General features: G+C 42.5%; 1 protein-coding gene and 1 long non-coding RNA gene across 10 annotated transcripts in view; both read left to right on the forward strand.

Moving 5' to 3' along the window:
- The window catches only part of MCTP2 (multiple C2 and transmembrane domain containing 2), a 241,814-nt gene that overhangs the window by 87,960 nt on the left and 128,393 nt on the right, over positions 1–25,461 (forward strand). For 5 of the 9 annotated variants that reach the window (XM_045448744.1, XM_045448743.1, XM_045448740.1 and 2 more), the window contains 5 exons: positions 5,364–5,506; positions 6,302–6,378; positions 6,894–7,005; positions 11,168–11,203; positions 23,142–23,306. In XM_045448744.1, coding sequence (XP_045304700.1) covers positions 5,364–5,506; positions 6,302–6,378; positions 6,894–7,005; positions 11,168–11,203; positions 23,142–23,306 — 533 coding nt within the window. Of the gene's footprint in view, positions 1–5,363; positions 5,507–6,301; positions 6,379–6,893; positions 7,006–11,167; positions 11,204–21,630; positions 21,787–22,834; positions 23,307–25,461 lie in introns of those variants that run through there. The other 4 variants (XM_045448741.1, XM_045448745.1, XM_045448746.1 and 1 more) reach the window with 4 other exon arrangements.
- On the forward strand, positions 7,012–8,255 carry LOC123582528. The gene is made up of 2 exons (XR_006704429.1): positions 7,012–7,306; positions 7,341–8,255. It is a non-coding gene; the product is annotated as an uncharacterized LOC123582528 (long non-coding RNA).

Consider the following 25,461-nt stretch of genomic DNA (forward strand, 5'->3'; position numbering starts at 1 on the left):
TGAAGTATATTAGTTCATTCAGTTCTCAAGATAAGAGGTTGGTATATTTTTTTATATACAGCTAAAGATAGTAAGGCACAAGGAAACGGAGTAAAAGTGCCCAAGGAAGGGAGATTTTACTAAAAGGCGGTTAGGCAAAGGAAGGTACGGGCTTGTCATCGACACACCATCTTATTTCAAATGAGATTCATTCACTGATCGCATGTTTATTCTCCCAAGACTGTGCACATTAGGCCATTTTTGGCATGCATCTAATCTTCTACAGCTTTGATTTGGAGGAATTTAATATTATTTTTATAGTTTGCTCCTAGTGAAATATTTTCTGTTTAAATAACTTGATGAAATACAGAGTAGAAAAGTTTTGAGCTGTTTGTATAGTTGTCTGTCTTAATGTAGCTCCTGGCAGAGTTCAGTGTTGTATTCTACACTGTGAAATTCCAAGGCAAGAAATAAACAGCTTCTCCCAGTGGTTTTGACTACCTAACCCTTTCAGTCCAGGGAGCCTCCGTGCAGGTGAGGTTCTGTGGATCACGGTTTGTGAAACCCTGGGTTACTTCTTCCGGGTACAGCTTTCTCCTGGGCCCTCAGCTCCCTGATGCTGCATTATCTCAACCACCAGGTTTTCCGGCTTAGCCTGTGTCTTCTGCCTTCTACATTATAAGCTCCTGCCGGGTTTATATTTCCAAAGCTTGGCTCTGATCGTTTTACTCTCCTGTTCATACATAAACCTGAATTGCTTTCCCTCTTCACACCGAAATAATTCCAGATGGGCGAAGGATGTATGTGGAATGAATGAAAAACTACAAAATCTTACTGTGCGAAAATTTTCTTCTAAGCAGAATGTTCAACTACAAAGCCATAAATAAAACTTTGGCACATTTGACCAAATAAAAGGAAAGAAACAAACAAAAAAACTTATCACAAGAAATAGCTTGACTGTAAATAAATTATGACAAGATTTATGGCCAATGGCTGATATCCATAATTAAACACTCCTTGAGATCCTGAAGCAAATGACAAACCGTGAGACCTTAGAAAAATGGACAAATGGAATGAATGGGAATTGCTCTGACAAATACAAATGTAGGTCACTAAAATATGAAAGATTCTAAACTTTGTTCAAAATGTCACCGAGAAAAATAGAGGTATCATTTTCCACCTGTTGTTCTTTTAAAATAAAGGCACAGAGCACCCAGTATTGGTGATCATGCAGAGGAACAAGTACAAAACATATAGTCTTGGTGGGAATGTAAATTTGACAGACTTTGGAAGAACAATTTGACAGTATCTGTCAGAACCAGCTGTCCCAATGTTAGAAGTTCCCTCTAAATACACACTCCAAGACAGTCGTATAAGGATGTTTATTATAGTATTGTTTGCACTAAAACAAACAGAAAAAAATGGAACGATGTAAGTATCCACTATTTGGTGGCTAGTTGTGTAAGTAGTCAATAACACAATGGAAGTTTCTGCAGTCGATGGAAAGAAATCTGGTAAATCTGTGTGAACAGAACTGCGGGTGCTTTCATTGTGAAAGAGTGACGTCCAGTGCATGTAATATGATTACTCTCGAGTTAAAATCAATTCTTCTATGTTTTTCCTGTAGTAAATTCACAAAAGCAGCCCGTGAGAGGAAGGGGCATGAGGAAGGTGTGAGAGAGTGCAGATGTGTCTTTTTCATTTTGTATCTTTCTGAGACCTGTGCCTTGTCTTGTTAAAAAAATTAAAAAAAAAAAAAAAAAAAGAACAGGATAAAGCAAACCATCCTGTCTTTCTCACCGAACAAAGACTAAACTCCGGATTTTGTCATTTTGTTTTTTATTTTTTTTTTAATTTTTTTTTTTAAATTTATTTTTGAGACAGAGAGACAGAGAACGAGCAGGGGAGGGGCAGAGAGAGAGGGAGACACAGAATCCGAAGCAGGCTCCAGGCTCTGAGCCATCAGCACAGAGCCCGATGCGGGGCTCAAACTCACGGACTATGAGATCATGACCTGAGCTGAAGTCGGACGCTCAACCGACGGAGCCACCCAGGCGCCCCTGGATTTTGTCATTTTCAAGCGCTTTGGCCTCTGGCTCCAACCTGCCCGTTCAGCTTTATTTCTCATTACGTTTTTTTCCACTTGATTTCCAGATCGGTGGAAATGCTGGTTTGGGCACCACACAGATCTTGTCATCTTGGTCTCCTCCCTGCTCCCCGGCTTCAAAGCCAGTTCCTTCTGCTAACATGACTTTAGTCCTTCTCCGCGTGTTCTCGCCCACCCACATTTCAACCAGTATCTTTCTTTCAGCCTCCGCTGACACCCGGGCTAGAGCTAATCTCTCCCACTTGTGAAGTTCAGTTCTGTTTTGACACTTAACTTCTTGTTATAGTTACAGCATGCCTGCTGCCCGCCAGGTGCACAACCCTGGACGGGGGCAGGATCTGGGACTGATTTACCTTCGTGACCGCCCCCCCCGCCCCCCACCATCGTGCCTAGCACCGACCCAGGCTCTGAAGTCAGCCATTAGGGTTTGTAGCACGTGGACAGTGTTAGCAGGCCTGACAGATACAGAGTCACGGGAGGCTTGACAGGATGTAGTGTCCTTGAGTACCGGCGGAAGTAAGGACTGTCTCACATGTGCTCAGGGGTGTGCTTTGGTGCAGCCCTTTTGCAGGACCGATGAATGGCTGTTAGTCGCTCTGGGCACGCATGGAACCCCGGGGTGTCTGGGGTGCGGCAGGAGACTCAGGCCATTGATGCTTAACACCCGGATATTCTAAATTGGAGGGGGTGCGTGTGACCCCATAGGGTCCACATAGCCGAATTGGTGGCCACACCAGGATGGAGGTGCCCGTCTGCGCCCCCCCACCCCAGCTTTATTCTCCTCCCAGAGTACCACACCACCTCTTTCTCCCAAAGAGCCTCATTGTTTCTGAAGCTCCCCGAAAAAAAAAAAAAAAAAAAGGTTGAAGTCCATCCATTCAAGGTGCTGTCTCATCATTTGTCTAATCGGGAGTTGCATTCCTGAGCCGCAGACCTCTTTTCAGAATTTGCCTAGTTGAGATGTCACTTCCCTGACAGTGAGGCTCTTAGGCTCAGCGAGAAAATCACCATGTGTTCCCAGCGCCCCCCCCCCCGCCCCTTTCTCAAATTTTCCCTAACAATTAACGCCACACTAACTTGACACCCTTTTTCCTTGTTTGGCTTTGTAAACCCTGGTCCCTTTTTCTATTAATTCCAGACATTAATATTTTCTTTCACGCAACTGACGCCATTCACCCGTGAAACCGTTTGAACATTATGTAGCTGTCAGGATGCCTGGGGATTACCCAGTATGCTTTGCCTGTGAGAAAGTGACACCGCCGAGGCCTAGTTTTGAGATGTTTATTTTGAGAGTGCGCTGACAGGCATGAAGGCCCGATCCCAGAGTGGCAATTTCATTTAATTAAAGGCCTCTTTTTATTAGAGTCCCTCCCCACCCCCCCGCCCCCCACACACTTTTTTTTATATATATATATCAGGATGATTGTTAAAGTCTGACTTGCCGGAGGTGTCCCCTTGTACTGTGAGAGGGAGTGGGGGCAGGTGGCTCGCTCACTAGTCAGTGTGCCACTAAATGGCTGTGAATGCCTTCCTCTTTTACTGTCCTGTCCAGAGCTGCAAACTAACATGACATGTGTGTGTGTGTGTGTGTGTGTGTGTGTGTGTGTGTGTCCGAGATTAAAATAAAGACCGCTGGACTTCTGCCCCCGTGTCGGCAAACTTAAAATGTGAGAGTCGAGTGCGTACGTCTGCATATTTGCGGTTGAATATCTCGGCCTTCCGGTTCGAAGTCTTGCAAAACTGGAAGGCTCCCCCACCGCCCAGATCATTCTACCTCGGTTCCTCTGTTGAGACTTCTAAACAAGGTAGATGACCTTGCTGGATAGTGACACCTGTTTCTGTTAAAGAAGGAAGTTGGGGGAAGATCGTGTGTTCAGTCATTGCTAATAATACTGCTGGTAAATAGAAACCCAAAAGACGAGCTTGAGAGAATAAAAGCTTAATGATCGGTAGTCACGACCTGGTAAATGTTTGCAACAGAGCAGCCGAATTAATTTTTGACCTGATGGTTTTAGACTCTGTAGGCTTGACTTTCTATCAGGAATTCGTGATCGATAAATGTTTGGGGGGCCTGTGTTGGGCACCGTCCACGGCACCGGGGACACATCGGTGGATGAACCGGACTGTGGGTCTTTCGCCCTTACTCACGGGTGTCTGTTTTGCAGTTAATTGTACTATCCTCACTCCTCCGATCAGATTTGTTTGTTTTTTTTTTTTTTTTGTCTTTCTTTGTGGCATTATCGGCTGGCCTTCGGTTATGCCCTCACTGCTTCTGCATTCATTCGTGGCTTCTTTATTCATCATTCATGAGGTCTTAATGCACAAGTGTGTCCCAGATATGACCGTCTACTGGCAGGCATGCAAGAGACATGCACAGAATTCATGGTTTATGTTGACCTGCTATTTTCTTTCTTTTTTTTTTTTTTTTTTTTTTCTTTTCCTCCCCTCCACTGTTCTGAAAGTGTGGAGGAAGGTTTGTCACAGCCCTTCCTTCTGCTTTGGGTAGAGTGGCTGGAGGGACATTATTCATTCTTTCTGGCGTCTGTTTCAAAGCCCCCGGGCGGGTCAGGGGTATCTGCCCTGAGGCCAGCTGAGGGCCTGGCTGGTGTGGCATTCAGCAAGGCCAGGGTGAGACAATGTCCCCGGCTTCACTGCAGGTGCAGGAGGCAGCAAAGAATGGCAACTTTGTCGATTTAATCTCCATGCCCCCCGGTGCCCCCCGTCTTCATTCCCGTTGCCCCATCTTTTGAGCCCGTGGTTCCCGAGATTGATTGATTTATTATGATTATATTCTAAAGTACAGCGTTCTGTCGAGTCAGCCATCTGGCCGGACGTTTGAAAATGGTTTCTTTCCCTTTTCGCCGACTCGCTGCCATTCTTGGGAGGGGCGGGTTTCTCCCCAGGACTCCTGACCCCGTGGGCTGGAACGGGTGGATTTTGTCTCTTGCATTTTTGTGGGTAGCATTGCAATGCCACACCCGGGATGAAACGAAACAGAAAAAGCTCGAGGAACCCATTGGTGTTCCACCACTAAGAGCAAAGAAGAATCAGTCATTTACCCCAGACCCAGATGGTTTCATTTTTTTTTTTTTTTTTTTTTTTTTCCTCTCCTCTCCACCCCTGGGGCCTTCAATCTCTGCACAGGGAGACATTTGTTCTGGGCGTGCTCAGGAAAACGCTTGCAACCAGGGGAGTGTAGAAAGAACCTTTACTTAAGGGAGATCCTAGGCGTTGACGTGCATTTTTAAAAACTGTCTCACTCTCTTTCTTTTTAAAGGCACCAGCGATCCCTATGTGAAATTTAAGCTGAATGGGAAGACGCTGTACAAAAGTAGAGTCATATATAAGAACTTGAATCCAGTGTGGGATGAGGTAGTTGTACTTCCCATTCAAAGCCTTGATCAAAAGCTCCGTGTGAAGGTAATCCCAGATGGCTTTCAAGTCTGCTCTTTTATTAAAAACGCTGATGTCTCAGCAATCCTTGCCCCCTTAAAAAGTCCACGTCCCCAAATTCTTTTATCATTGTTCGGCTCTGGGCGGAAAAACATTCGTGTGCAAGGGATTATTTGTACACTTCGTTGAAAGTGTGTGTTTTGTTTTCTCGGATCAATGGTGTATGTATACGCCACAGAAAATCAGAGTGAAAATAACATCTCCATTGATTGTATTTAAGCTTACTGCACGTGGAAGAATTATGACTGTCGGTGCAGTGGCGAAAAGTAAGAAAGCCGTTCTCATTAGGAATAACTTTATACTTAATAGAGCTTTCAGCTACCGGTTGGAAGCACCAATTGCTCTAACATCTGGGTTACAACTGCATGAGTTGAGTGCAGGATAGGGTTGCTAGAGAATATTTAGCAAATTTCTATTTAATTGGCAGATCTGCTCACCGTGGAAAATACTAAATTTTAATGAGAGACCATTTAAACTACAGAGAGTGGTCCATTGTGCATAACATTGGAATGCATATGAGTACTGCCTTCAGAGTATTTTGTGCTATTGTTTTGGCTGTGGTAGGCAAAGTGGTCAAGTTTGAATAATTTCAATCTCTCCATCAACTTGGCTACATTCCTCGTTAAGGGTACTCTGCAGATTAGTTTTTAGATCTAGAAGATTGAATTCAAAATTCCCAGACTATTGCATTTATTGATAATTCGGCAAACTCAGTTGGTTTACCATATTAACGTGCATTACTGCTCTCTTCCCTCTTTGTAGGTATATGATCGGGATTTAACCACATCCGATTTCATGGGTTCGGCCTTTGTCATTCTCAGAGATCTTGAGCTTAACAGGTATTGTATTTTTACCTTCTAATTGTTATTATGAATTGTAGAGGGAGCTCAACATAAGGTTAAATGGCATCTGTTTAGATCAAATGACAAAAAAAAATCTGTATAAATGAAAGGGTGCTTTAAAATGTGAATTTTTCTATTTTAGCTTTTAGCTCCCAAACCTAGGAGTCAGACGTTAAATCATCCACAGTGTGTTCTGGAATGTGTGTTGGAGTTTGAACTGTTAACATTCAGGTTCATTAACCTGCCTAACTTAAAAATAAAACAAGTATTTAAATTTTATTTGGGCAGTAAGGGGAAAGAAGCCATTAACCAACTGTTGAACAGGGCAATGCCAAACAATTCCCCTGCTCTGAAGATGGCTGTGTTGTTTTTACTGAATCGGGTGCTTTGTAAAACTCGTGTCTCACCCTTAGGCAGAGGTAGGAGATGTTTGCCATAAGCTCCCGATGCAGTTTGAAACTATCTGGTACTGCCCCTAAGTGCTAATGTCATTTGTTGCCTTTTGCTTGTAGGACGACTGAACATATTTTAAAATTGGAAGACCCCAACAGTTTAGAAGAAGACATGGGGGTCATTGTGTTAAATTTGAACCTAGGAGTAAAACAGTGCGATTTCAAGAGACATGTGAGTGTAACCCTTTTGTTCATTTCAAAATTCTTCACCGCAATTGTCCTTTGATAACTGGGTTACCAGATGGCTGGCATTTTTTTTTTTTGGCGGGGGTAATTATTTTGGGGGGGAAACAAATCATTGTATTGAGATGTAAAGTACCTATTTGTGGTTATGCACATCCTTTCCCTTGGAACCCTGGAAAGAAAATCCTTTAAGGAATAATCTGTTTTGTCTAGGGATGTGGATAGTGTGCATATCCTGCTTATGGTTCCCTTGTAACAGATCATCCAAAATATTTTTACTAAGTGGTAAGGTTTCCATTTACTATTTTCTTAGGTACCGGTAAGGTTTCCATTTACTATTTTCTTAGGTACCGGATGACACAGGTATTATTCAGCAATGCAAAGCAGTTCCCGGGATTTAATTATTACATTGTACGTTATTAGGGTGATCAAGTACATATTTGCAGCATTGCAATTTCTTCTGGTGCTTTTTTTGTTTGTTTGTTTGTTTGTTTTTAGCTGCACGTTTTCTGTTGGGAGTAGTTTCGGGAAGATATAAATTTTAATATCCTTCGATCTGTTATTTTCTGTACGTTTCTAGTTAATGCCTCGCTTATTGAAGACCTCTCTAACACCAACAAAGCATTGGATTTTATGACGACATGACTGGGGCTCTGTTCTTATGAGCAAATAATGTGAATACAAATCATAATCTTATTTTACATTTGGGGATCAGACCTTATAATTCCAAGAATTAAAAGAAGAACAAAAAGCATCTTTGATCGTGACTTATTTGAAAGGCGTTTTTTAAAGCCAACTAAAACACCTGCTTGGAAAAGGACTGAAATGCGTTCAAACTGAAGCCTGTTTAGAATCTGATATGGAAATCTGAAGCCTGTTTATAAATTAGGCTTCTACAAGTGCTTCTTGAATTGAGTCAGTAGGGTCGATGTCTTCATTTTGACACCACCTTTGCTTGTAGATGGAATTTATTTTCATGGTGAAAATCACGACTGATTTACAAGGAAACTCACAGAAGATAGCACAAAGCAGTAGTGAAGCTGAACAGTGATTTTTCAGTTGCCAGAGAGCCCACAAAATAGTTGCTGTTTTTAATTTGGATTCTTAGGAGAGTTTACTCGACAGTAACTGGGGAAAAAAAACTTCCCATATATCATTATTTTTTAAAAGAAATGGTACTTTTAAAACTCGAATCTTAAATTGATGTTGAAAATAAATTTTTTTTTCAACTCAACATAATATAGCTTCTCTTAGCCTAGACAGTATTGCTGCTGGATTCATTGTCATGTGCTAGTAGGTGACTGGTTCCTTGAGCTGGATGCCCTCAAAAAGAACATACGATATAAATAAGCATCATCTGCCACAGGAGTGAGCTATTCCTGGCTGCTATGTTCTGCAACTTCTCTTACATATTTAAGTGGGGTTTGCAAAGTTGGATAACTTCTCATGAAAATAGCTGCCGATTCCCCTATTCCTTCTGTGAAATTTTCCTGTAGTATATTGGATTATGTTTAGCAGTCCTACCGGCCCTTAAAATATATTTAAATATGGCCCAAATTTGCAGTTTTAAAGTAATGCCGTTTCAGTTGAAATTAATTTCCAGTGACGGAGCTATTCATCCTTGATGCTGCCTGAAGTTTCTTTTGTAAAACATCTCAAAGGGTATGTTTTCAGAGTCGTAAATGTAGCCACACTCGTCATCTTACTGAGTTTGGTCCTTTTTTCCTTAGACCCACCACGTCCCGTCTTCAAGAGTTTGCCAGCCTGCCTGTTCATGTGCTTTCTCATTTTCTTTATTCTTTGCTTATCTGGCAGAGGTGTAGGGTAAAATATATTTTTTGTGTATGTATTTTATGGGATATTATAATATAGAAAGCCCTGACCACTCTCATTTGTTCTGATCAGTAGTTTCATTTTTTTCTGTTTGTGTACTTGATCAAAATACACCCAAGAAAGGAATAATCTTTCCTGGGCCCTGTGTGGTTACTCGGCTTATGCAGTTTGTATCGGGGGGCCCCTTTGGATAGAATAGGTATCAGAAAACGTTCGTTCTTTTCATTCAGTGAAAACCCATTTTTATATTGGGTTTTTATTATTTAAAAAAATTTTTTTTACATTTATTTATTTTTGATAGAGACAGAGCACAAGTGGGGGAGGGGCAGAGAGAGAAGGCGACGCGGAATCCAAAAAGCAGGCTCCAGGCTCTGAGCTGTCAGCACAGAGCCTGACGGGGGGCCTGAACCCACAAACTGTGAGATCGTGACCCAAGCTGAAGTCGGACGCCTGACCGACTGAGCCACCCAGGCACCCCTATATTGGGTTTTTAAATGGGAATAGCTAACACTGAAGCCTGGAAAGACAATAGATCATTTGATTGGGAATCAGTTTGTTTGTAAATTTCCATCACGACTGTCTTTGTCACTTTGGATCCCAAGCTGACAACAATCTGAACTTGAGCAAAGTGACTACAAACTGACCCTCACGTCCAGAGATTTAAGGATTGTATGTAGGCATGGTACAGTTGGAAGGCTGATGGACCTGCTGTCTGCTTCTTTTTCTTGGCAAAAATAGGATTCTAGTTCGAATTGTGGGCTCAGTCAGCAGACTTGCCTGGGTTTGAATCCCAGCTCCGCTCCTTTCTAGCTTCGAGAAATTAAGCGATCAGGTCACATTCGCAGAATTACTTAACCTCGCAGCTACAATTCCCTCATGTGTGAAATGAGGATAAAAAAAGTATCTCACAGGACTGTGAAGTTGGAGATTATCAAATGTAGTGTTTGGCACGGGGTCAATTGTCAATACGTGGGAGTTCTTCGGACTGTAGTAAGCAGACAGGCATATTCACTTTCCATTAATTGCCTCATCTCTTTTGTTGATCTTTTATGATCATTAACGCATCCAATGAATTCTCGGTCAGAGGGTCCTAAATAGCCATGCATACCTAGAAGACAGGAATTGATTTTGGTGCTTGTTTTGGTGCTTTGATTTTGTACTGATCATGTTTTTCAGTACAGTGCTGGGAAAATAGTAAAAGAACTGATTTTAATACCCATATGGCAGCATCTGTGACCCTGCATCATGAGCTAGATGTTGAACTCCCAGTTTCACTAGGGGAAGTGTTTTTTTAATAAAGAATATTTTCAAGTTGTTTCTGGACCCCTGTTTCTGGTTGCTGGTCACCAGAATGTAAGAGGATTTCCCCCCAAAGACCATTTATTTTCTGGTTTCTAACTTATGGGGAAGATGTATTGTCAAAGTGGATAGGTCATTCGCCTAAAGGTATTTTTTTCCTTAAGCATAATAGCAAACGTGGTCTGCTCGATTAGATTCATAATTGCATTGTAATCTCCCAAATTTATCCAAGTTTTAACATCCAGTTAGCTGGTTAACCAGCCAGAGTAGAGCCTCACAGTACTGGACGGTGACGGGGGTAATGAGAGGATTTTGCTAGGAAAGAATTTTAATTGTAGATGAAATTCAGCAACCTTAGCATGACAAATGAGAGATCAAAAGAGAACAGTGGTGATGTTACTTGCTGTTCAGAAAATTTGTTCTTCCCTCCCTCGGTGCTGTATTAGCCTGTTTTTTTTTTTTTTTTTTTTTAATTGTGCGGCAGCGGTTTAGATTTTTTTTCCTATTATTTTGAATATTGAGGCTTGATCGGGGGGATAAATGGAATGATTGTTTTTAATATCAAAAAGTATGGAAACCTAAATATTCATGAACACTGCCCATGAACTTCTTAAACATTTTCGTAATACTATGAGAATATTTCAAGTAGGGGAAATCTGCCTTTCCGATTTGCGTTTAGAGGTGAAATTACAGAGTTTTGAGGCAATTAAAAACATTCTAAGGCTGGAGATCCTTCTCATACTAAGAACTGATACTTCGAAAGATTGAGCAGTATTTGTACGTCCTTGTCTTCTCATTACTGAACACTGTGGGAAAAGCCTGTAACACAACCACAGAAATGTGAGTTTTCTGTTTCTGTTTTGTTGCTCCAACGTGTTTTCTCCGTGACCTCGGAACGTGGGTGTTAGTCGTTTGAATATAGTCCGCGCCATCTAACTAATCACAGAATCGTCATTAACGATTCTATTTCTCTCTTTCATTTTGCCATTTTTTCACCATCCAATGGACTCAATCCCTAGCGTTGGTCAAACCGGAAGCGGCTGAGTGCCAGCAAGGTAAATATAGTTGTTTTCTTTTTTATGTCATTTGGCGAAACGTTCATCTTTGTTGCAAGCACAAAGGTATACGTGATTGGTGTTAACCAACTTTTACGTATAACAGCATTCTCTTCCTCTCACTGTGGCTATGAATAAGAAGGAAACAACCTCCCTTTTACATTTCGTTTAATAAGGGCATAGCCAGATGTTTGAACTTATATACTTGTTTTAGTGGTGACATTTTATAGGTGCCAGCCACGTTAGAACGTTCCACTTCATTAAGCCTGGATTATTTGGAGTGTAGCACAGTTAGGGTTAGTCCTTTAGGAAGTTATATACCATCAGATGGAAACTAGCTTTGGTGTTGTAGGGGCAATGGAAAGATTAATTGAGAGGGATAGGTGGTATCTTTTATAAATCTCTTTTATATTACTCTCATTTTACTGTTTATTACCTTTGCTGCTGAGAGTTTCTTGAAAGATTTCTTCATGATGAACTGGTGATTTTTTTTTTTTTACATTGTTAGTATTGTTTTAAGCAATTATAAACTGCCGTCCAATTTGTAAAAGGTCTACGTGTATCAAGGTAGGAATGCATTATTCATTTATCTGGTTATTAAATTAATACATTGTAATCCAGTGATTAAATGTCAAAATTGGTGTAAGCATAAACAAAACCAAAAAAGGTATTTGTAACTTAATTTAGCTCCTCTGCTACTTTCTTTAAGTTTATTTATTATTTATTTATTTATTTATTAAAGTTTATTTTATGTTGAGAGAGACAGAGATAGCGTGAGTGGGGGGGGGGCAGAGAGAGAAAGAGGAGAGAGAGAGAGAGAGAGAGGGAATCGTAAAGAGACTCTGAGCTGCCAGCATTGAGCCTGATGCAGGGCTCAAACTCACCGAACCATTAGATCATGACCTTGGACAAAACCAAGAGTCGGATGCCTAAGGGACTGAGACACCCAGACGCCCCTCCTCTGCTCCTTTTAGAGAGAAATAACCAACAAGGAGGTGGCTGTGATGTGTGTGTGAGTGTGTGGGTGTGTGTGTGTATTTGGCGGATACACCGACCATCTCTGTGCGTACGTTTATTTACACACACACATAAGTGCACAAATCGTATACCAGCTCGAATTTCTCATCTCACCGTACTTGAGTTGTTCAGTGCTGCGTCAAACAAGGCAAATGAAACAGAGATTTTGAGTGTTGGTAAGAGTGTGTCTGTGGGGGAGAGAGAGCGAAAGAATTGTCACCTGACTGGCACTGGTCATTTAGGAGGAATAGCAAACTTTCCAAACCCTGCTTTTTAAAACCCAGAGGAGCCAAAGCCTGCCTCTTCTGCGACACAGACAGACCCTTTGCATTTTGAACATTTGAAGTATAACTACGATAAGTTTTGTTAACCAGTTCACTTGGTATACAAGACTCTCTCTCTCTCTTGTTTCTTTTGAAGTAAAATTAAGAGACGATAAATAATAATGTGAAACGGTCTCAGAAAATCCTCCAACTTTTGTCTTCTTCCTTTATAGTCACTAGAGGGTAGAAGATGATCATTTCTTGCCACAGAGGGGAGCCCAGCTCCTGCTCTCCCATATTAAGAGCTTCTGTGACCATCCGAAGCAGTAAAGTTTCCCGGCATGCTTTGGAGAAGCCTGACAAAGCAGTATTTTCTCGTTTATTGATTCTGCTGCTGCACTAAAATACTGGTACTGTACATCAATAACCATCTTTAGTTAGGGAGCTCCGGTCTGTGGAAGAAAACTGGCAGTTTGTGGAAGAACATAAAGGCTAGAAAGAAAAATTGTGAGCTTGGGGAATATTGGAGTCTAGGGAGGACAGGAGAGGTTATGGAAGAATGGCCAAAGGAATGAGGAAGGAGAGAAAAAATGTTGACGGCCTGGATAAAGATATCAAAAATATGAAAGGAACAGTGGATCCTGGAGAGCAGTATTTATATCTGTACTGCAGAGTTGTGTCTGACCACAGCTGCTGTATTCTTCTTTTTCTTTTCTTTCTTTTTTTTTTTTTTTTTATCCCTATCATGGTCGTTTCTAGAATTTTGACTTCAGTGCGCTGGGCTCAGAGACTTAATAAATGCCCAGATCCTCCGTGCCTGTTTAATAAAACCTTTGATGAATAGAGCTCGTTGAATGCTACTCATGATCTTACAGGAGAGATGCGGTTTATATCTTGGTGGAGAATTTCAATTGTCAGGTTAACTTTTCACAGCTTAGAGTTTGCAGGTTTTGGAGAGGAAAGTGAGAGAGCTTCTAATTTCGCTTATGAAATTGAGTCACGTGGAAAATCTGGAGGTCCTGTGATTAACCTTCTGGAAAAGTAGTTAAAATGCCCTGATCAACCCATCTTGGTATTTTTAAACTGTCAGCTGCTTTTTTAGGATTTCTATATTATATTTAAAAATTAGGTAACAGAAGTTTGACATAGAGAAGATTACTCAGCTAAGACTATCTAAAATGTTACCAGTCCTAAGTAATATATTATCTGTAAAATGTTGTTGACTTTTTCACCTCAATCTTATTCTTTTAATGGCTTAACTTTATTTAGATGATTGCTTCTTAAGCCCCGTAAGTTTATAATTTTGCATCCATCCATAGAGGCCAAGGACGGCAGACTCTCTTGTAAAGTGTTTTCTTACTACGTTGACCTTGACCGTAACGTAGTAAATTTGTAGAGATCGCCTTTAAAAGTAGGTTCAGATTTCTCCCAAAGCCTCTGTTTACCTTCTGATGAGCCTTTTTCACATGAGAATTGAGAATTTGATTTCATAGGGCCTGAATCAGATAACTAGCTCTTTTTAGACATTTATTCTACACAATCTTGGCTGTGAACAGATTTCCAAACCTTCCTCTCTCTTTCTAATGCATGTAACACTTAACAGAGATAGAAAATTAACAGCAGTGACTTCTCTAATATCAGATAGCTTAATGGGGGGGGGGGGGAGGAATCCCTGCAAATCACTAACTGTATTCAGAAATCTGAGTACGTACATCCACACCTACCTGCTTCCCCTGCACTTTCATTTGGGTCTTTGTAGGTCCTGTGGCTGACCACAGTTCTTTATTTACACTTTCTTTTACTTTAGATGCATTTCCCCTGTGATAAGAACCTTGCGGGGTGGGGGTGGAGGGTTTTCGTGCGATTCAGTTTTCAGAAACAGAAAAAAAAATGTTTTCCCCACAAAAATATATGCAGGCTCACATAAGCAGATTCTGTGTCAGTTTTAGCCAGTTTGATTGTATCCTCAGTGCACAGGACCCCCGTGCAGGGCTTAGCCCACTTGTAGGGAGAAGCCACCTGGCGGCATGTTAGAGAATGAAGAAGGCACAGGAAGGGCCAGTGGCATCCGTGGTGTCAGGTCAACGCCATCATACCCGCCTGCTCCATGAAACACAAAACCCGCAAGGGTGAGGGCTTTAAGAGGGCCACTGCCTGCCAATGTCACCGGGCTGTCCCCGGGCTGTCAGCATCCCGACCTGAAGCGCCTGCTGCTTATGTCCCCTCCCACACCTCCTACAAGAAGAAAAATAAAGGGGGGGGGGGGACTATTTTGCATAGCCCTTCTTTTGACCACTGTTTCATGCAGTTGTGGGTCTGCGATCGGAGGGAAGAGACACGACCTGGGCCAGTGTGGCTTTTTTTTTCTTCTGCATGAAATTAGTTGGCCAGTGGTGCCATTTTGGGGGCTGTTCAGCGTCCTCTTCTTCTGTCTTTGTTCCTGTCTGTTATTCCAGGGGCTGATAACCACAGGATACGTTTTCTAGGTTCCCCTGCCAGGTGGCTTCCAGCTAGAATTGGTAGGAGACTACAGGGTGGGAGAATTTCCACGGTCATCTCTCCTCTTGCCTTCTATTTCACGTGGGGTCTTCGACACGGGCTGCATTTTTCATTTGCCTTTAGACCTGCTATGGCTTCAGGGTGAGCCTGATCCTGGTATTGACTCTTCTTGCCTGGCCAGCCCCGGGTTTGCAGAAGTTCAGCCCTGACGGCGGAAGCCAGCCCTGTGTCTGTTTTCGCAAGCCACGCTGTAACACAGCGGTGTGCACCTGTGTAGGTGTCGTCTCTAACTGGCAGTGACAGAGTATTGTAGTTGGGACAGAGACCTAGCGGCCTGAAGCCTAAATTCTTACTCTCTGGACCTTGGCAGGGCAAGTTTGTCTTCCTCCCACTCCAGCCCGAGGAGGGTTAGGCTGTCCTTTTTTGCTGCTTACCTTAGGTATTCTCAGCATTGCCTCTTTGGTCTCTCGGCCGTCCCGCACCTGTTCTCTGCACGATATTCCCTCCACCTTCAGTCCCAGGAATGGTTTTCTTTTTCTGGTGGATTCGGAAACAGCCTATCAGGCAAAGCCTTTGCTTTTGGCTTTTTTGGGTACTTTTAGAATGGTCACTACTTTGTAAATATCATGAATCACATGATGATGGTTCTGCGTGAATTTACGTTTTATCCTCTCTGCCTTCTTTCCCTTTTTCTGCTTTCCTTTTTTTCTTCTTTTACTTGATCTGTCCCTCTGTTTATTTTATTTAAAAAAATGTTTTGAGTGTTTATTCATTTTTGAGTGATAGAGAGCATGAGTGGGGGAGGGGCAGAGAGCCAGAGAGGGAGAGACAGAATCCGAAGCAGGCTCCAGGCCCTGAGCTGTCAGCACAGAACCCGATGTGGGGCTCGAATTCATGAGCTGTGAGATCATGAAGTGAGCCGAAGTTGGACGCTTAACCGACTGCGCCACCCAGGCGCCCCTACCTATCTATGTTTCTAATCGAATCTGTCTAATATATCTATATCTCTTTAACCTAATTTACTTGTCTGAATGTCTGTGTCTGTCTGCTTGTCTGTCTATCTATCTATCATCTATTGGGCATGGGCCCAATGCTGAATATCTTAACCCTGATGCCTCTGCTGCCTTGCTGTGAAGTCAAGGTCAGCATTACCCTGGGCAGAATGATCTCTAGGGATCGTCCTCATTTCTGGGGGCCTCGGTCGTGCTCAGGTAAGGCCCCGGATCTGTTGGCACTCTCAAACCTTGTGTGTGCTCTAGACCAGAAAAACAGAGCCACTGCCTTCCTAAACTTTTCACATGAGAATCCACTTCAGCCGAAACCTTCTCACTGAGCACGTCCTGAGGATTCACAGATGAACGGGACTTAGCCGTGGTGACTGCCCAGTCAGCGGGAGACTTGAGAGAAGGGAGGGAGGGGTATTCAGAGGGCACGGTCAGACCTTTTCCTAGCCTCCAAGGTGGGCTGAGTGCCGGAGACAGAGCAAGCTTTCAGAGGAGGACTGCAGGGAATCTTAACCAAATGAGAGGGAGGAAGAAGCGAATGGAGATAGGATAGTATAAAATAGTGTGGTCCGCGGCAAGTGGTCTGATGTACTTATTATCAGGCTTCAACCAGTTGAGGTTTCAAAATGGAGCAGCATCGGTGTCACCTGGAAATTGTTAGAAATGAGAATTTGTGACCCGCCCCCCCACGCCTACCCCGCCAACATTTCAGACCTCTTGAATCAGAATCTCTGGGGATGGGGCCCCCCGCAATCTTTCTGTAATCCTTCCAGGGGATTCTGAAGCACGTTGGATTGAGAACCGCAAGGTATGGCCGTCCTGGATAGGGGTGCCCTTGAGGTATTTTATTTTTTATTTGTTTTATTTACTTTATTTGTTTATGTTTTAATTTTTTAAATGTTTGTTTATTATTGAGAGAGACGGAGCACAAGTGGGGGAGGGGCAGAGAGAGAGAGAGAGAGAGAGGGAGACACAGAATCTGTATCAAGCTCCAGGCTCTGAGCTCCAATCTGTCAGCCCAGGGCCCAACGCAGGGCTTGAATTCATGAACCATGAGATCCTGACCTGAGCCAAAGTTCGGTACTGAGCCACCCAGGTGCCCCGCCCTTGAAGTATTTTAAGTGAAGGAGAGACACAGAAATATGGAACAGAAAAGGGAAGGCCAGCAGGGTGACACACGTGAATCCAGAACTACTAGATAATGGGTGTTATTACATATGAGCACAACATTTAATTTTGAGCTTCTTAGAGGTTAGGGTGAAAAAGAAAATCTTGTTGAATCACTTTATTTGATTGTATTTGATTGTATTTTATTTTATTTATTTTAGAGACAGAGCACATGAGTGGGGAGAGGGGCAAGAAGGGGGAGAGAGAGAGAGAGAGAGAGAGAGAGAGGCAGGCGTGGGGGGAGAATCCCAAGCAGGTCCCCCTTTAGCATGGAACCCAACATGGGGCTCAATCCCATGACCCTGGGATCATGACCTGAGCTGAAACCAAGAGCCGGGCACTCAGCCAACTGCTCACCCAGGCTCCCCTTTTCTTTTCTTTTTCAGTGATAGGAAGAAATGCATTAGAAACATTTTCCTGGTCCTAAGCCCTAAGAAGTGGGTATTTATAGACTTGATCGTTTTGTTGTTTTTAATCTTAATCTAATTCTTATTTTTAAGTGCAAAAACAGAGCAATGATACTTTGCAATGAAAAAAAATGTTAAATCTCCTATAAAACTTTTACAGCTAATATGTCTGTACAACCTACAGATTATTCATTATCCTCGGGACTATAATCTAGTTTTCCCATACAAATATAAATCTTATGGTCCGTGTCCACATGGGAGATTTAAAAGGCTTTCTTTATATCCTTAGGCAAAGATTTTTGTGTAGTTCTAGGAGAATTTATGCCCATAGCATCCTCTTCGGATGATATAAGAAGCCGCCAAGAAGGAGCTTCTCTGGGAGCCTGCTGGATGCATGTATGGACCTTCTCATGTCATGCTATAAAAGCTGTTGACAATGAACAGTTGTTTTACATGTTAAAAATGCTTGGAAGGAATATTTCAGGGGAACCTTTTATAGACTGAATGTTCTCCCTTAGCTTTTCTTAAGCAATGCCTAGCAGAGTCGAATCCTGTTGTGTTGTTCATTTTGCTTACAAAGTTAGCGACTTTTTTTTCCCCCTGTGCATTTGTTTCCACTGCCACCTCCTTTCTCACAGTGACTTAGGGAAGCGAATCAACGAGAGTCGAAATAGGACCCATCGGCAGCGTTGGAACACGTGTTTCTAGACTCCAGTAACTGAGATGGTTAGAAAAGTTACCCACACGATATTTGGCACCTAGTTAGGTATGCCTTCCTAGAACAATCTTGAGAAAATATTTTTGCCCTGCCCTTCTTTTTCATTTCTGGCTCTTCAAAAAAAATTTTTTTTGGTGTTTTGTCATACCCAAGGGAGTACTTCGGATAATGACTTTGCGGTATCCATCAGCATAGTGTGTCCCAGAGAGGGGCACAGCTAGCTGTAATGTTGCTTTTGATGACTACAGGCTGTGGCCCCGGCTCCTGGACGGCATGCTACTCCTTCCAAGCTCTTTTTTTTTTTTTTTTTTTAATTTTTTTTTCAACGTTTATTTATTTTGGGGACAGAGAGAGACAGAGCATGAACAGGGGAGGGGCAGAGAGAGAGGGAGACACAGAATCGGAAACAGGCTCCAGGCTCTGAGCCATCAGGCCAGAGCCTGACGCGGGGCTCAAACTCACGGACCGCGAGATCGTGACCTGGCTGAAGTCGGACGCTTAACCGACTGCGCCCCCCAGGCGCCCCCCAAGCTCTTTCTTAACTCTTAACCTCCTTGCCATTCTTCCTGGCCCACGACAGAGAGGAGGCACTTGGCTGACAGGCCTGTCATTTCTGGGTTTTCTTTCGCAGCCATGCCAAGAGACCAGAGCCCATATCTCCATCTTCCCAGCATGCCACTTGGCCCAAATCCTTAAATAATGCATGTGGCTAAGCTGGAATCCATTTTCTATGTCCCCAGGAATGACAATCCATTCTCTGTTTTGAGAGCCTATTCCTAGATCAGAAACTTGTGAAGATTCTCCGCCTGTTGGGAGTGGAAGGTCCACAGCTCTTACCTTCAGGCCTGTTCTCTTTTTTCCCCCCTTCCTTCCTTGTCCCCGGGATTGTCATGACCCGGAAGTGAATTGTTTCTGCAGCTTTTCATTTTTTCTGAAAGTCAGTCTGTTTCAAAGTTAAATATTGAACCTCAGGGGCACTTTGGTGGCTCCTTTGGTTGAGTGTTCGACTCTTGATTTCAGTTCAAGTCATGGTCCCAAGGTCGTCGGATGGAGCTCTCTGAGTCGTGCTTTACATGGAGCCTGCCTGAGATTCTCTCTCTCTCTCTCTCTCTCTCTCTCTGTCCTTCCTTCCCTCTCCCCCACTCTCGTGCACACACTCTCCCTCTAAAATTAAAACATAAATAAATAGGGGCGCCTGGGTGGCGCAGTCGGTTAAGCGTCCGACTTCAGCCAGGTCACGATCTCGCGGTCCGTGAGTTCGAGCCCCGCGTCGGGCTCTGGGCTGATGGCTCAGAGCCTGGAGCCTGTTTCTGATTCTGTGTCTCCATCTCTCTCTGCCCCTCCCCCGTTCATGCTGTGTCTCTCTCTGACCCAAAAATAAATAAACGTTGAAAAAAAAAAAAAATTAAAAAAAAAAAAACATAAATAAATAAAAAAATAAGTATCATACCTCGTATTCACCAGTAATAACGAACGTGTGTGCTTCAGATGGAAGTTATGATTTCTGTCCAGAAGAAGGGTGTGGATTTGGTGGGGTGGGGGGCCAAGGAAGAGAGAGAGAGCCTATGAATGAAACAACGTAGAAATAGTAAAAGGTTCTGATCCCTTTGGGAGGAAAGAGAAAAATAGCAAAACCCTGATGTACTATATTTTATCCTTTATGTCGGCTGAGAAATTAGGGTCAGGACCCAGAAACTTTGCTCTATCTCCTGGTGTTTGTTTCAGCTCAGGTGGGGTGGGCTTCTCCTTTGATGGGTCATTTCCTTGTCTCCCTTCACATTCCAGGCTGCATTAAGATGACAAATTTCACTTATGGGCTCAGGCACAGACGTGAAAACCTGAGCTATGGAGCTAACAGGGTGAGTGCAGGGGAGTGGATTTATTGGGGGGAGAAAGGGATTGTTCCGAGAGCACAGCAGATTTGGGGAGCCCGGCCCTGCATCAGAGAGTACGCAGGATGGCCCGGACAGTACCCGCCTCTCCCCCATCAGCCCTGGTCTGAGGCCTCATCACTTGCCCCAAGGCTGAAGACACATGTTAAAGTAATTACGAGACTTCTTTAAAGCACACACACACGCACACACACACACACTCCAGAATATGTTGTTCGTAGATGTGCAACTTTATTTGGACATCACCTGAAAGCAGGTTTTGCAGAAAAGATTGAGGGCGAAATACGTAGAATAAAGGCCTTGTGTTCTTTTCTATCTGTGAACTCCACAATAAATAGCTCACTTCTCCTACCCTGCCTTTAGTGAGGAGAAAAAAAAAAAAATCTTGGACAGCAAAGACCAAGTCCGTCACATCAAACATGACTGCGTTAAATACTAAAATGTTCAAAGTCCAACTGAGATAGATAAAGGCTTTGATGGAAAGTGGATATTTCCCAGGGACATTACAAGCAATAATCCAGATGTTATGCTGTAATGCAACGAGTGTCGTGGATAGATCAGGAGATCCAGCCAAGCCGCGCCTGATGTAGGCCTTAGCCTTGCCCTCCCATGCTGTTCCGCCATATGGAACCTATCTCTCGGCCCTCTTAATAACCAGCTTTGGATTCCATTTTCACAGAGCTCATAGAGCTAAGTGGGGCTGTTTTATGGACAAGTTAGATAGAAGCCTTTCCAAGATAAACATCCAATTTGAAATTAGGACATACCAAGCCACAAAATTATTTTAGGGCATATTTCATGGAAGCCCTGCCATTTTTCTTAGGCAATTGCCAGACTGGAGGATGCCCTTTGATCCCGTGTGGACATTACTCCCTTCTTTATAAAAAGGATTTTGAAATAGTTGCAGTGTTTAGGGAGGAATATATCTGTCGGAACTTTGAAGCATGGCTATGGGACAGGTCATGCTTTAGCTTGTTGGTTGGCAAGTCAAACTTTAAGAAGAAAAAAGAAAAAAAAAAAAGGGAATTGTAGCCGGATATATGAATCAAAATCTCATTTTCCTTTTAAAGGTAGAAGTTTTCAGCCCGTGTGCTTAATAAGCTATAAAATGTACTCAGTGTACCCACATCTATATGCTCAAATATAAATTTATAAACACATACGCATATATGTTTGTATATGTGTCTGTTGATGTACTGTGTCGGCGTGTGTTGTGTTTAATTAACATGAAATCGCTTGACTTTAAGACTTTCATAAAGCTTTTTTTATTGAATATATTCTCTCCACAACCAAACTAGAAATAGAAGTTCAGAAAGAATCGTTCATGTTCTCCAGAGGAGAGGGATTTTTTTTTTCTTTTTAAAATGAATTATTTTCCCTTGCCCCCTCCCTGCTCTGTCTCAGCACCTCCAAAACTCGTGCGTGCGTGTGTGTGTGTGTGTGTGTGTGTGTGTGTATGTGTGTATTTTAAGAGAAGAGCAGCGCAGATGTGAAGTTTGAGAGGGTGGACTTCCTTGAATGTGCTTTGCTTAAGGTCGTCATAAAATGATCAAATGCTTGGTGGCTTGTTGCCGCACCATTTATTAAGAGTGGTGGAGTAACATGTGTTGGATGAGGTAAGCTGGTATATAATTAATACGGTACTGACATACCATTTGTTGTGATAAATTGTGACTAACTGGTGTCCGAGCGAATTGGTGTCTGAATGATCTCGAAGATATATTGAGTAGATGACAGGAACGAATATATAGTGTTAGAAATTCATGGCTTTACTATGGTACTTTATGCCATTTACATTCTCCAGCCCATTTATTTCTCCTTCAAATGCGCCCGCCTCTGCTCGTACCATTTCACGTATCGAGCGGCGAACGTAGATCAACTCCACCAACTCAATGCAGCGTGCGGATTGGGTGGGGATCCTCATTCAGACAAACTAACCATAAAAAAGACACGGTGGAGACCTTCAGGGAAATGTGACTCGGTGCTGGGTGTCTAACGATATTAAGGGAATTATGGTTATTTGTGTTGAACGTGGTCACGGCAGGGTGCTTCTGTAAAAACACATATGGGTTTTGCTTTCAACTCTTTCAGCCCGAGAAAAAGAGTGAAGGGCTAGATGAAGTCAGATGGGCAAAAGGTGGAATCAGATGGATCAGCACGTGGAGATTTATATGCCATGCTCTCTGCCTTCGTGCGTGTTTGGAAATTTCCATAGTGGAAATTAAAAATAAAGTGTGCGTGTCCTCTTTATAATTTAATAATCGGGGATGTTTGCTCTCCTCTACATTCTGTTTAAGGTGTGTGTGAGTGTGCATGAGTAATATAATTTAGAAAAGGAAAAAAACAAACAAACAAGTTAAGAGTTACCCAATCTCTACTGGATCCCTGGCGCCGTGCTAAGGACGTTATACATTCTTCCCCTCCCTGCAGATCTGCAAAGCGCATTTGCCTGGCTGGTTGCTTCCAGGCTGTATCTGGAGTTGTGCATCTCACTGTGGTGTTGGGCATTTTAGGAGCAGCCCAAGGAATAAAGGGAAGTGTGGACAGATTTGAGTGTGAAGGATAAATTCAAAACCATTATTGCTAAATGCCCAGAGGTATTTTGTTTCCCTGCAAAGCAATGTCTCGCTCCTGTCTCTCTGTTCCCCAGAATGCCTTTCTTCCCTTCCTTCTATTAAAATAGCTGAAGGATTCCTACCACAGAGCGCATCTGGGTGGGAGGATAGGCCAGGGCCAAATCCAAGCGTTGTTCCTAATCATCCTTCACTATACTTTAGAAGTCCAGGGCTGGAGAAGGAAACCACATAACTGTGCCTGCAGGTTGGCCAAATCCTGAAGACGAGTAACACTTTCAGCAGCTAGGGAGTGCTATTCCTGATCCCCATACTGAGAGCTGGAATTTCTGTGATCACCAAAGTCACACTCAGGAATTATCAGCACGTTGATCTGTCCTCTTCTTTCTTTGCTTTAGTCCTCTTTGATACGCAACTTGCGACTCTCAGAGTCCTTGAAAAAGAACCAACTCTGGAATGGGATTATAAGTATAACCTTGTTGGAAGGGAAGAATGTATCAGGAGGAAGCATGACAGAAATGTTTGTCCAGTTAAAACTGGGAGACCAGAGGTATAAAAGTAAGGTAAGTTCTGTCAATTCCTTAAGAAGAAGCATACCTTTTGTAATAAAAGGACTGAAAAAAAAAATGTTTTCCACTCTAAATTTCACAAGAAGAGGAGAATTTTATTTTTCGCCCTCGTAACAGTGTTAGGAGCATCCCAGGCCACAAAATAATCTATAACTGAAGCCAATTGGTATACCTGTTTGGTTGCTTAGCATAATTTATTTTAATGTAGTTAACTGGTGCTAGAGAAAGCTTATGAAATAATAGATTTGGATGCATTGATTTATTTTTGTTTTGAAAATAAGCAAGCTGTTGTTTCATAGATTGCAGGAAAGGGATAACCAAATATTTTCAAAATCCTGCAAAAATAATAGTGTAATATATTTATATGAAAACATTTGAGAAAAGTAAAAAGTTCTCAAAACCATCTACTTTTTGCTTTCTCTTACTTGTAGGTATTAACACCCAAAACAGACAGACATTTGTTGTGGGGTTTTTTGTGATTTTGTTTTTAAAGTATTAGTGATTTTTTTTTTGAACAAAAGTAATGGCGTTTGTAGCCGCCTTTAAAAATCAATCATCTTCTTCTCCCGAAACAAATTCCACTTAATTTTTAATCTTAGTAATTTGGTGTGGTTTTTATTTCAAAAACCATAGTCTCCAAACCATGGTAATTAATTCGTTTTACATAACTGTCAGACAGGAATATTTCCTAAGTTTTATGGATTGGAGGAACGAGGGTACTTGAAAGTTAAGTCACTTGCCAAAAGCTACATGGAAAAAAAAATGCAAACTAAACCAAACATTGGTAGATGATTTTGAAAATAGACCCGAGGATATTTGCAATTCGGGCTTTCCAGCGTAGAGTCCGTAACAGATGAAGATATGTGCAATTGGAAAATGATTTAGGGAGCAGAAGTTGGTCTCTGCTGTATACTTTTAAGTGCAAAATCAAACATTAAACATCATTTACCCCACCACAAGGAGTAAAGAATTAAAGCTCACACTGGAGAATCATTTTTGAAAAATATGAAAAATCAGGGGCAGGTTAACAGCCGAAATATGCAGACATTTATTTTAACCAGCTAGTTTCAGGCTGTACCTTACAGTGAACGTAGCCAGAGTGAACGCATCTCTCCACGAAGGTCCCTGTAGCCAGCCAGGGTCAGGCTAAGGATTTATAAGAAAAATTATTCATCGCTAAGTACGCTCAGCCCCCCCGGGGTAAGGTGAAGTGCAGAATTAGCCCAGCATTTGCTACCTGCCCCCTTGAGGAATATCACATTTAATTTGTGTGGTTGAGTTTCTTTTTTTCCGTGGTTTCTAAATTCTGTGAGCTGATATAAGCTCAATGTAAAAAACAGCTGAAATGATAATACGTGATGTGGGCTACAGCCGACATCCGAGTTATCCCCGATTCCCCTGGCGGTAATAGTTTGGCGCTAGGATTTCTAGGATTTCATAGTTGACTCTAGAGCCTGATAAGTCAGTGCCCGGCACTCTGGCTGATTTTTAGTCACAAATCGAATCTCGACGTAAATGAAACAAAAGCAAAAATGCTGCTAACTGATCAAACACACACGATCGGAGAACACAGAAACACTTGTGGAATTTTCACACCACCCTGCTTCATATCGCGGTGTGGCAGCCGTGAGGCTTCTTAGTCTTTCACGCTCGAGTGACCGGATTCAGGAAACTCGGACTGAAAGGTGCAAGTTACGGGTTTCTCACGCAATGCATCGGACAGATGTTAATTAACACCACGAACTGCTAATTTATATACTCCTTAGGCCAGCACTGATTGGATGCGCTAATAAAAATGTTACCTGCATCCGGTTCCCCAATCCGTAGTCTCTTTTGTGAGAGGGAGCAACTGTAAATGTCTACTGAGATGTGTTTTCTGTGTATATAATACCTATGTAATTTATGGTTCCTGGTGGGGTAACTCCTCGTGGGGTTACTCTTTTTTAACTTGCTGGAGAAATTGTTGAATCTGGGGGGTGAGCTAAGAGGGTAGCGATGTTTTGCCAATTCCAGAACCCTCAAAGTCCCTTTCGTTCCCAAATGGAAAGTTTAGCTTTCTCGGGTGGGGGGGGGGGGGAGGCCCATCGCCATGACTTCCTGCCGTTTAGCAATGACATGTATGTGTATGTAGCTGCTTTAGCGACGAATG

Source organism: Leopardus geoffroyi, chromosome B3, assembly GCF_018350155.1.
Source record: "Leopardus geoffroyi isolate Oge1 chromosome B3, O.geoffroyi_Oge1_pat1.0, whole genome shotgun sequence".
NCBI classification, from domain to species: Eukaryota; Metazoa; Chordata; class Mammalia; order Carnivora; family Felidae; genus Leopardus; species Leopardus geoffroyi.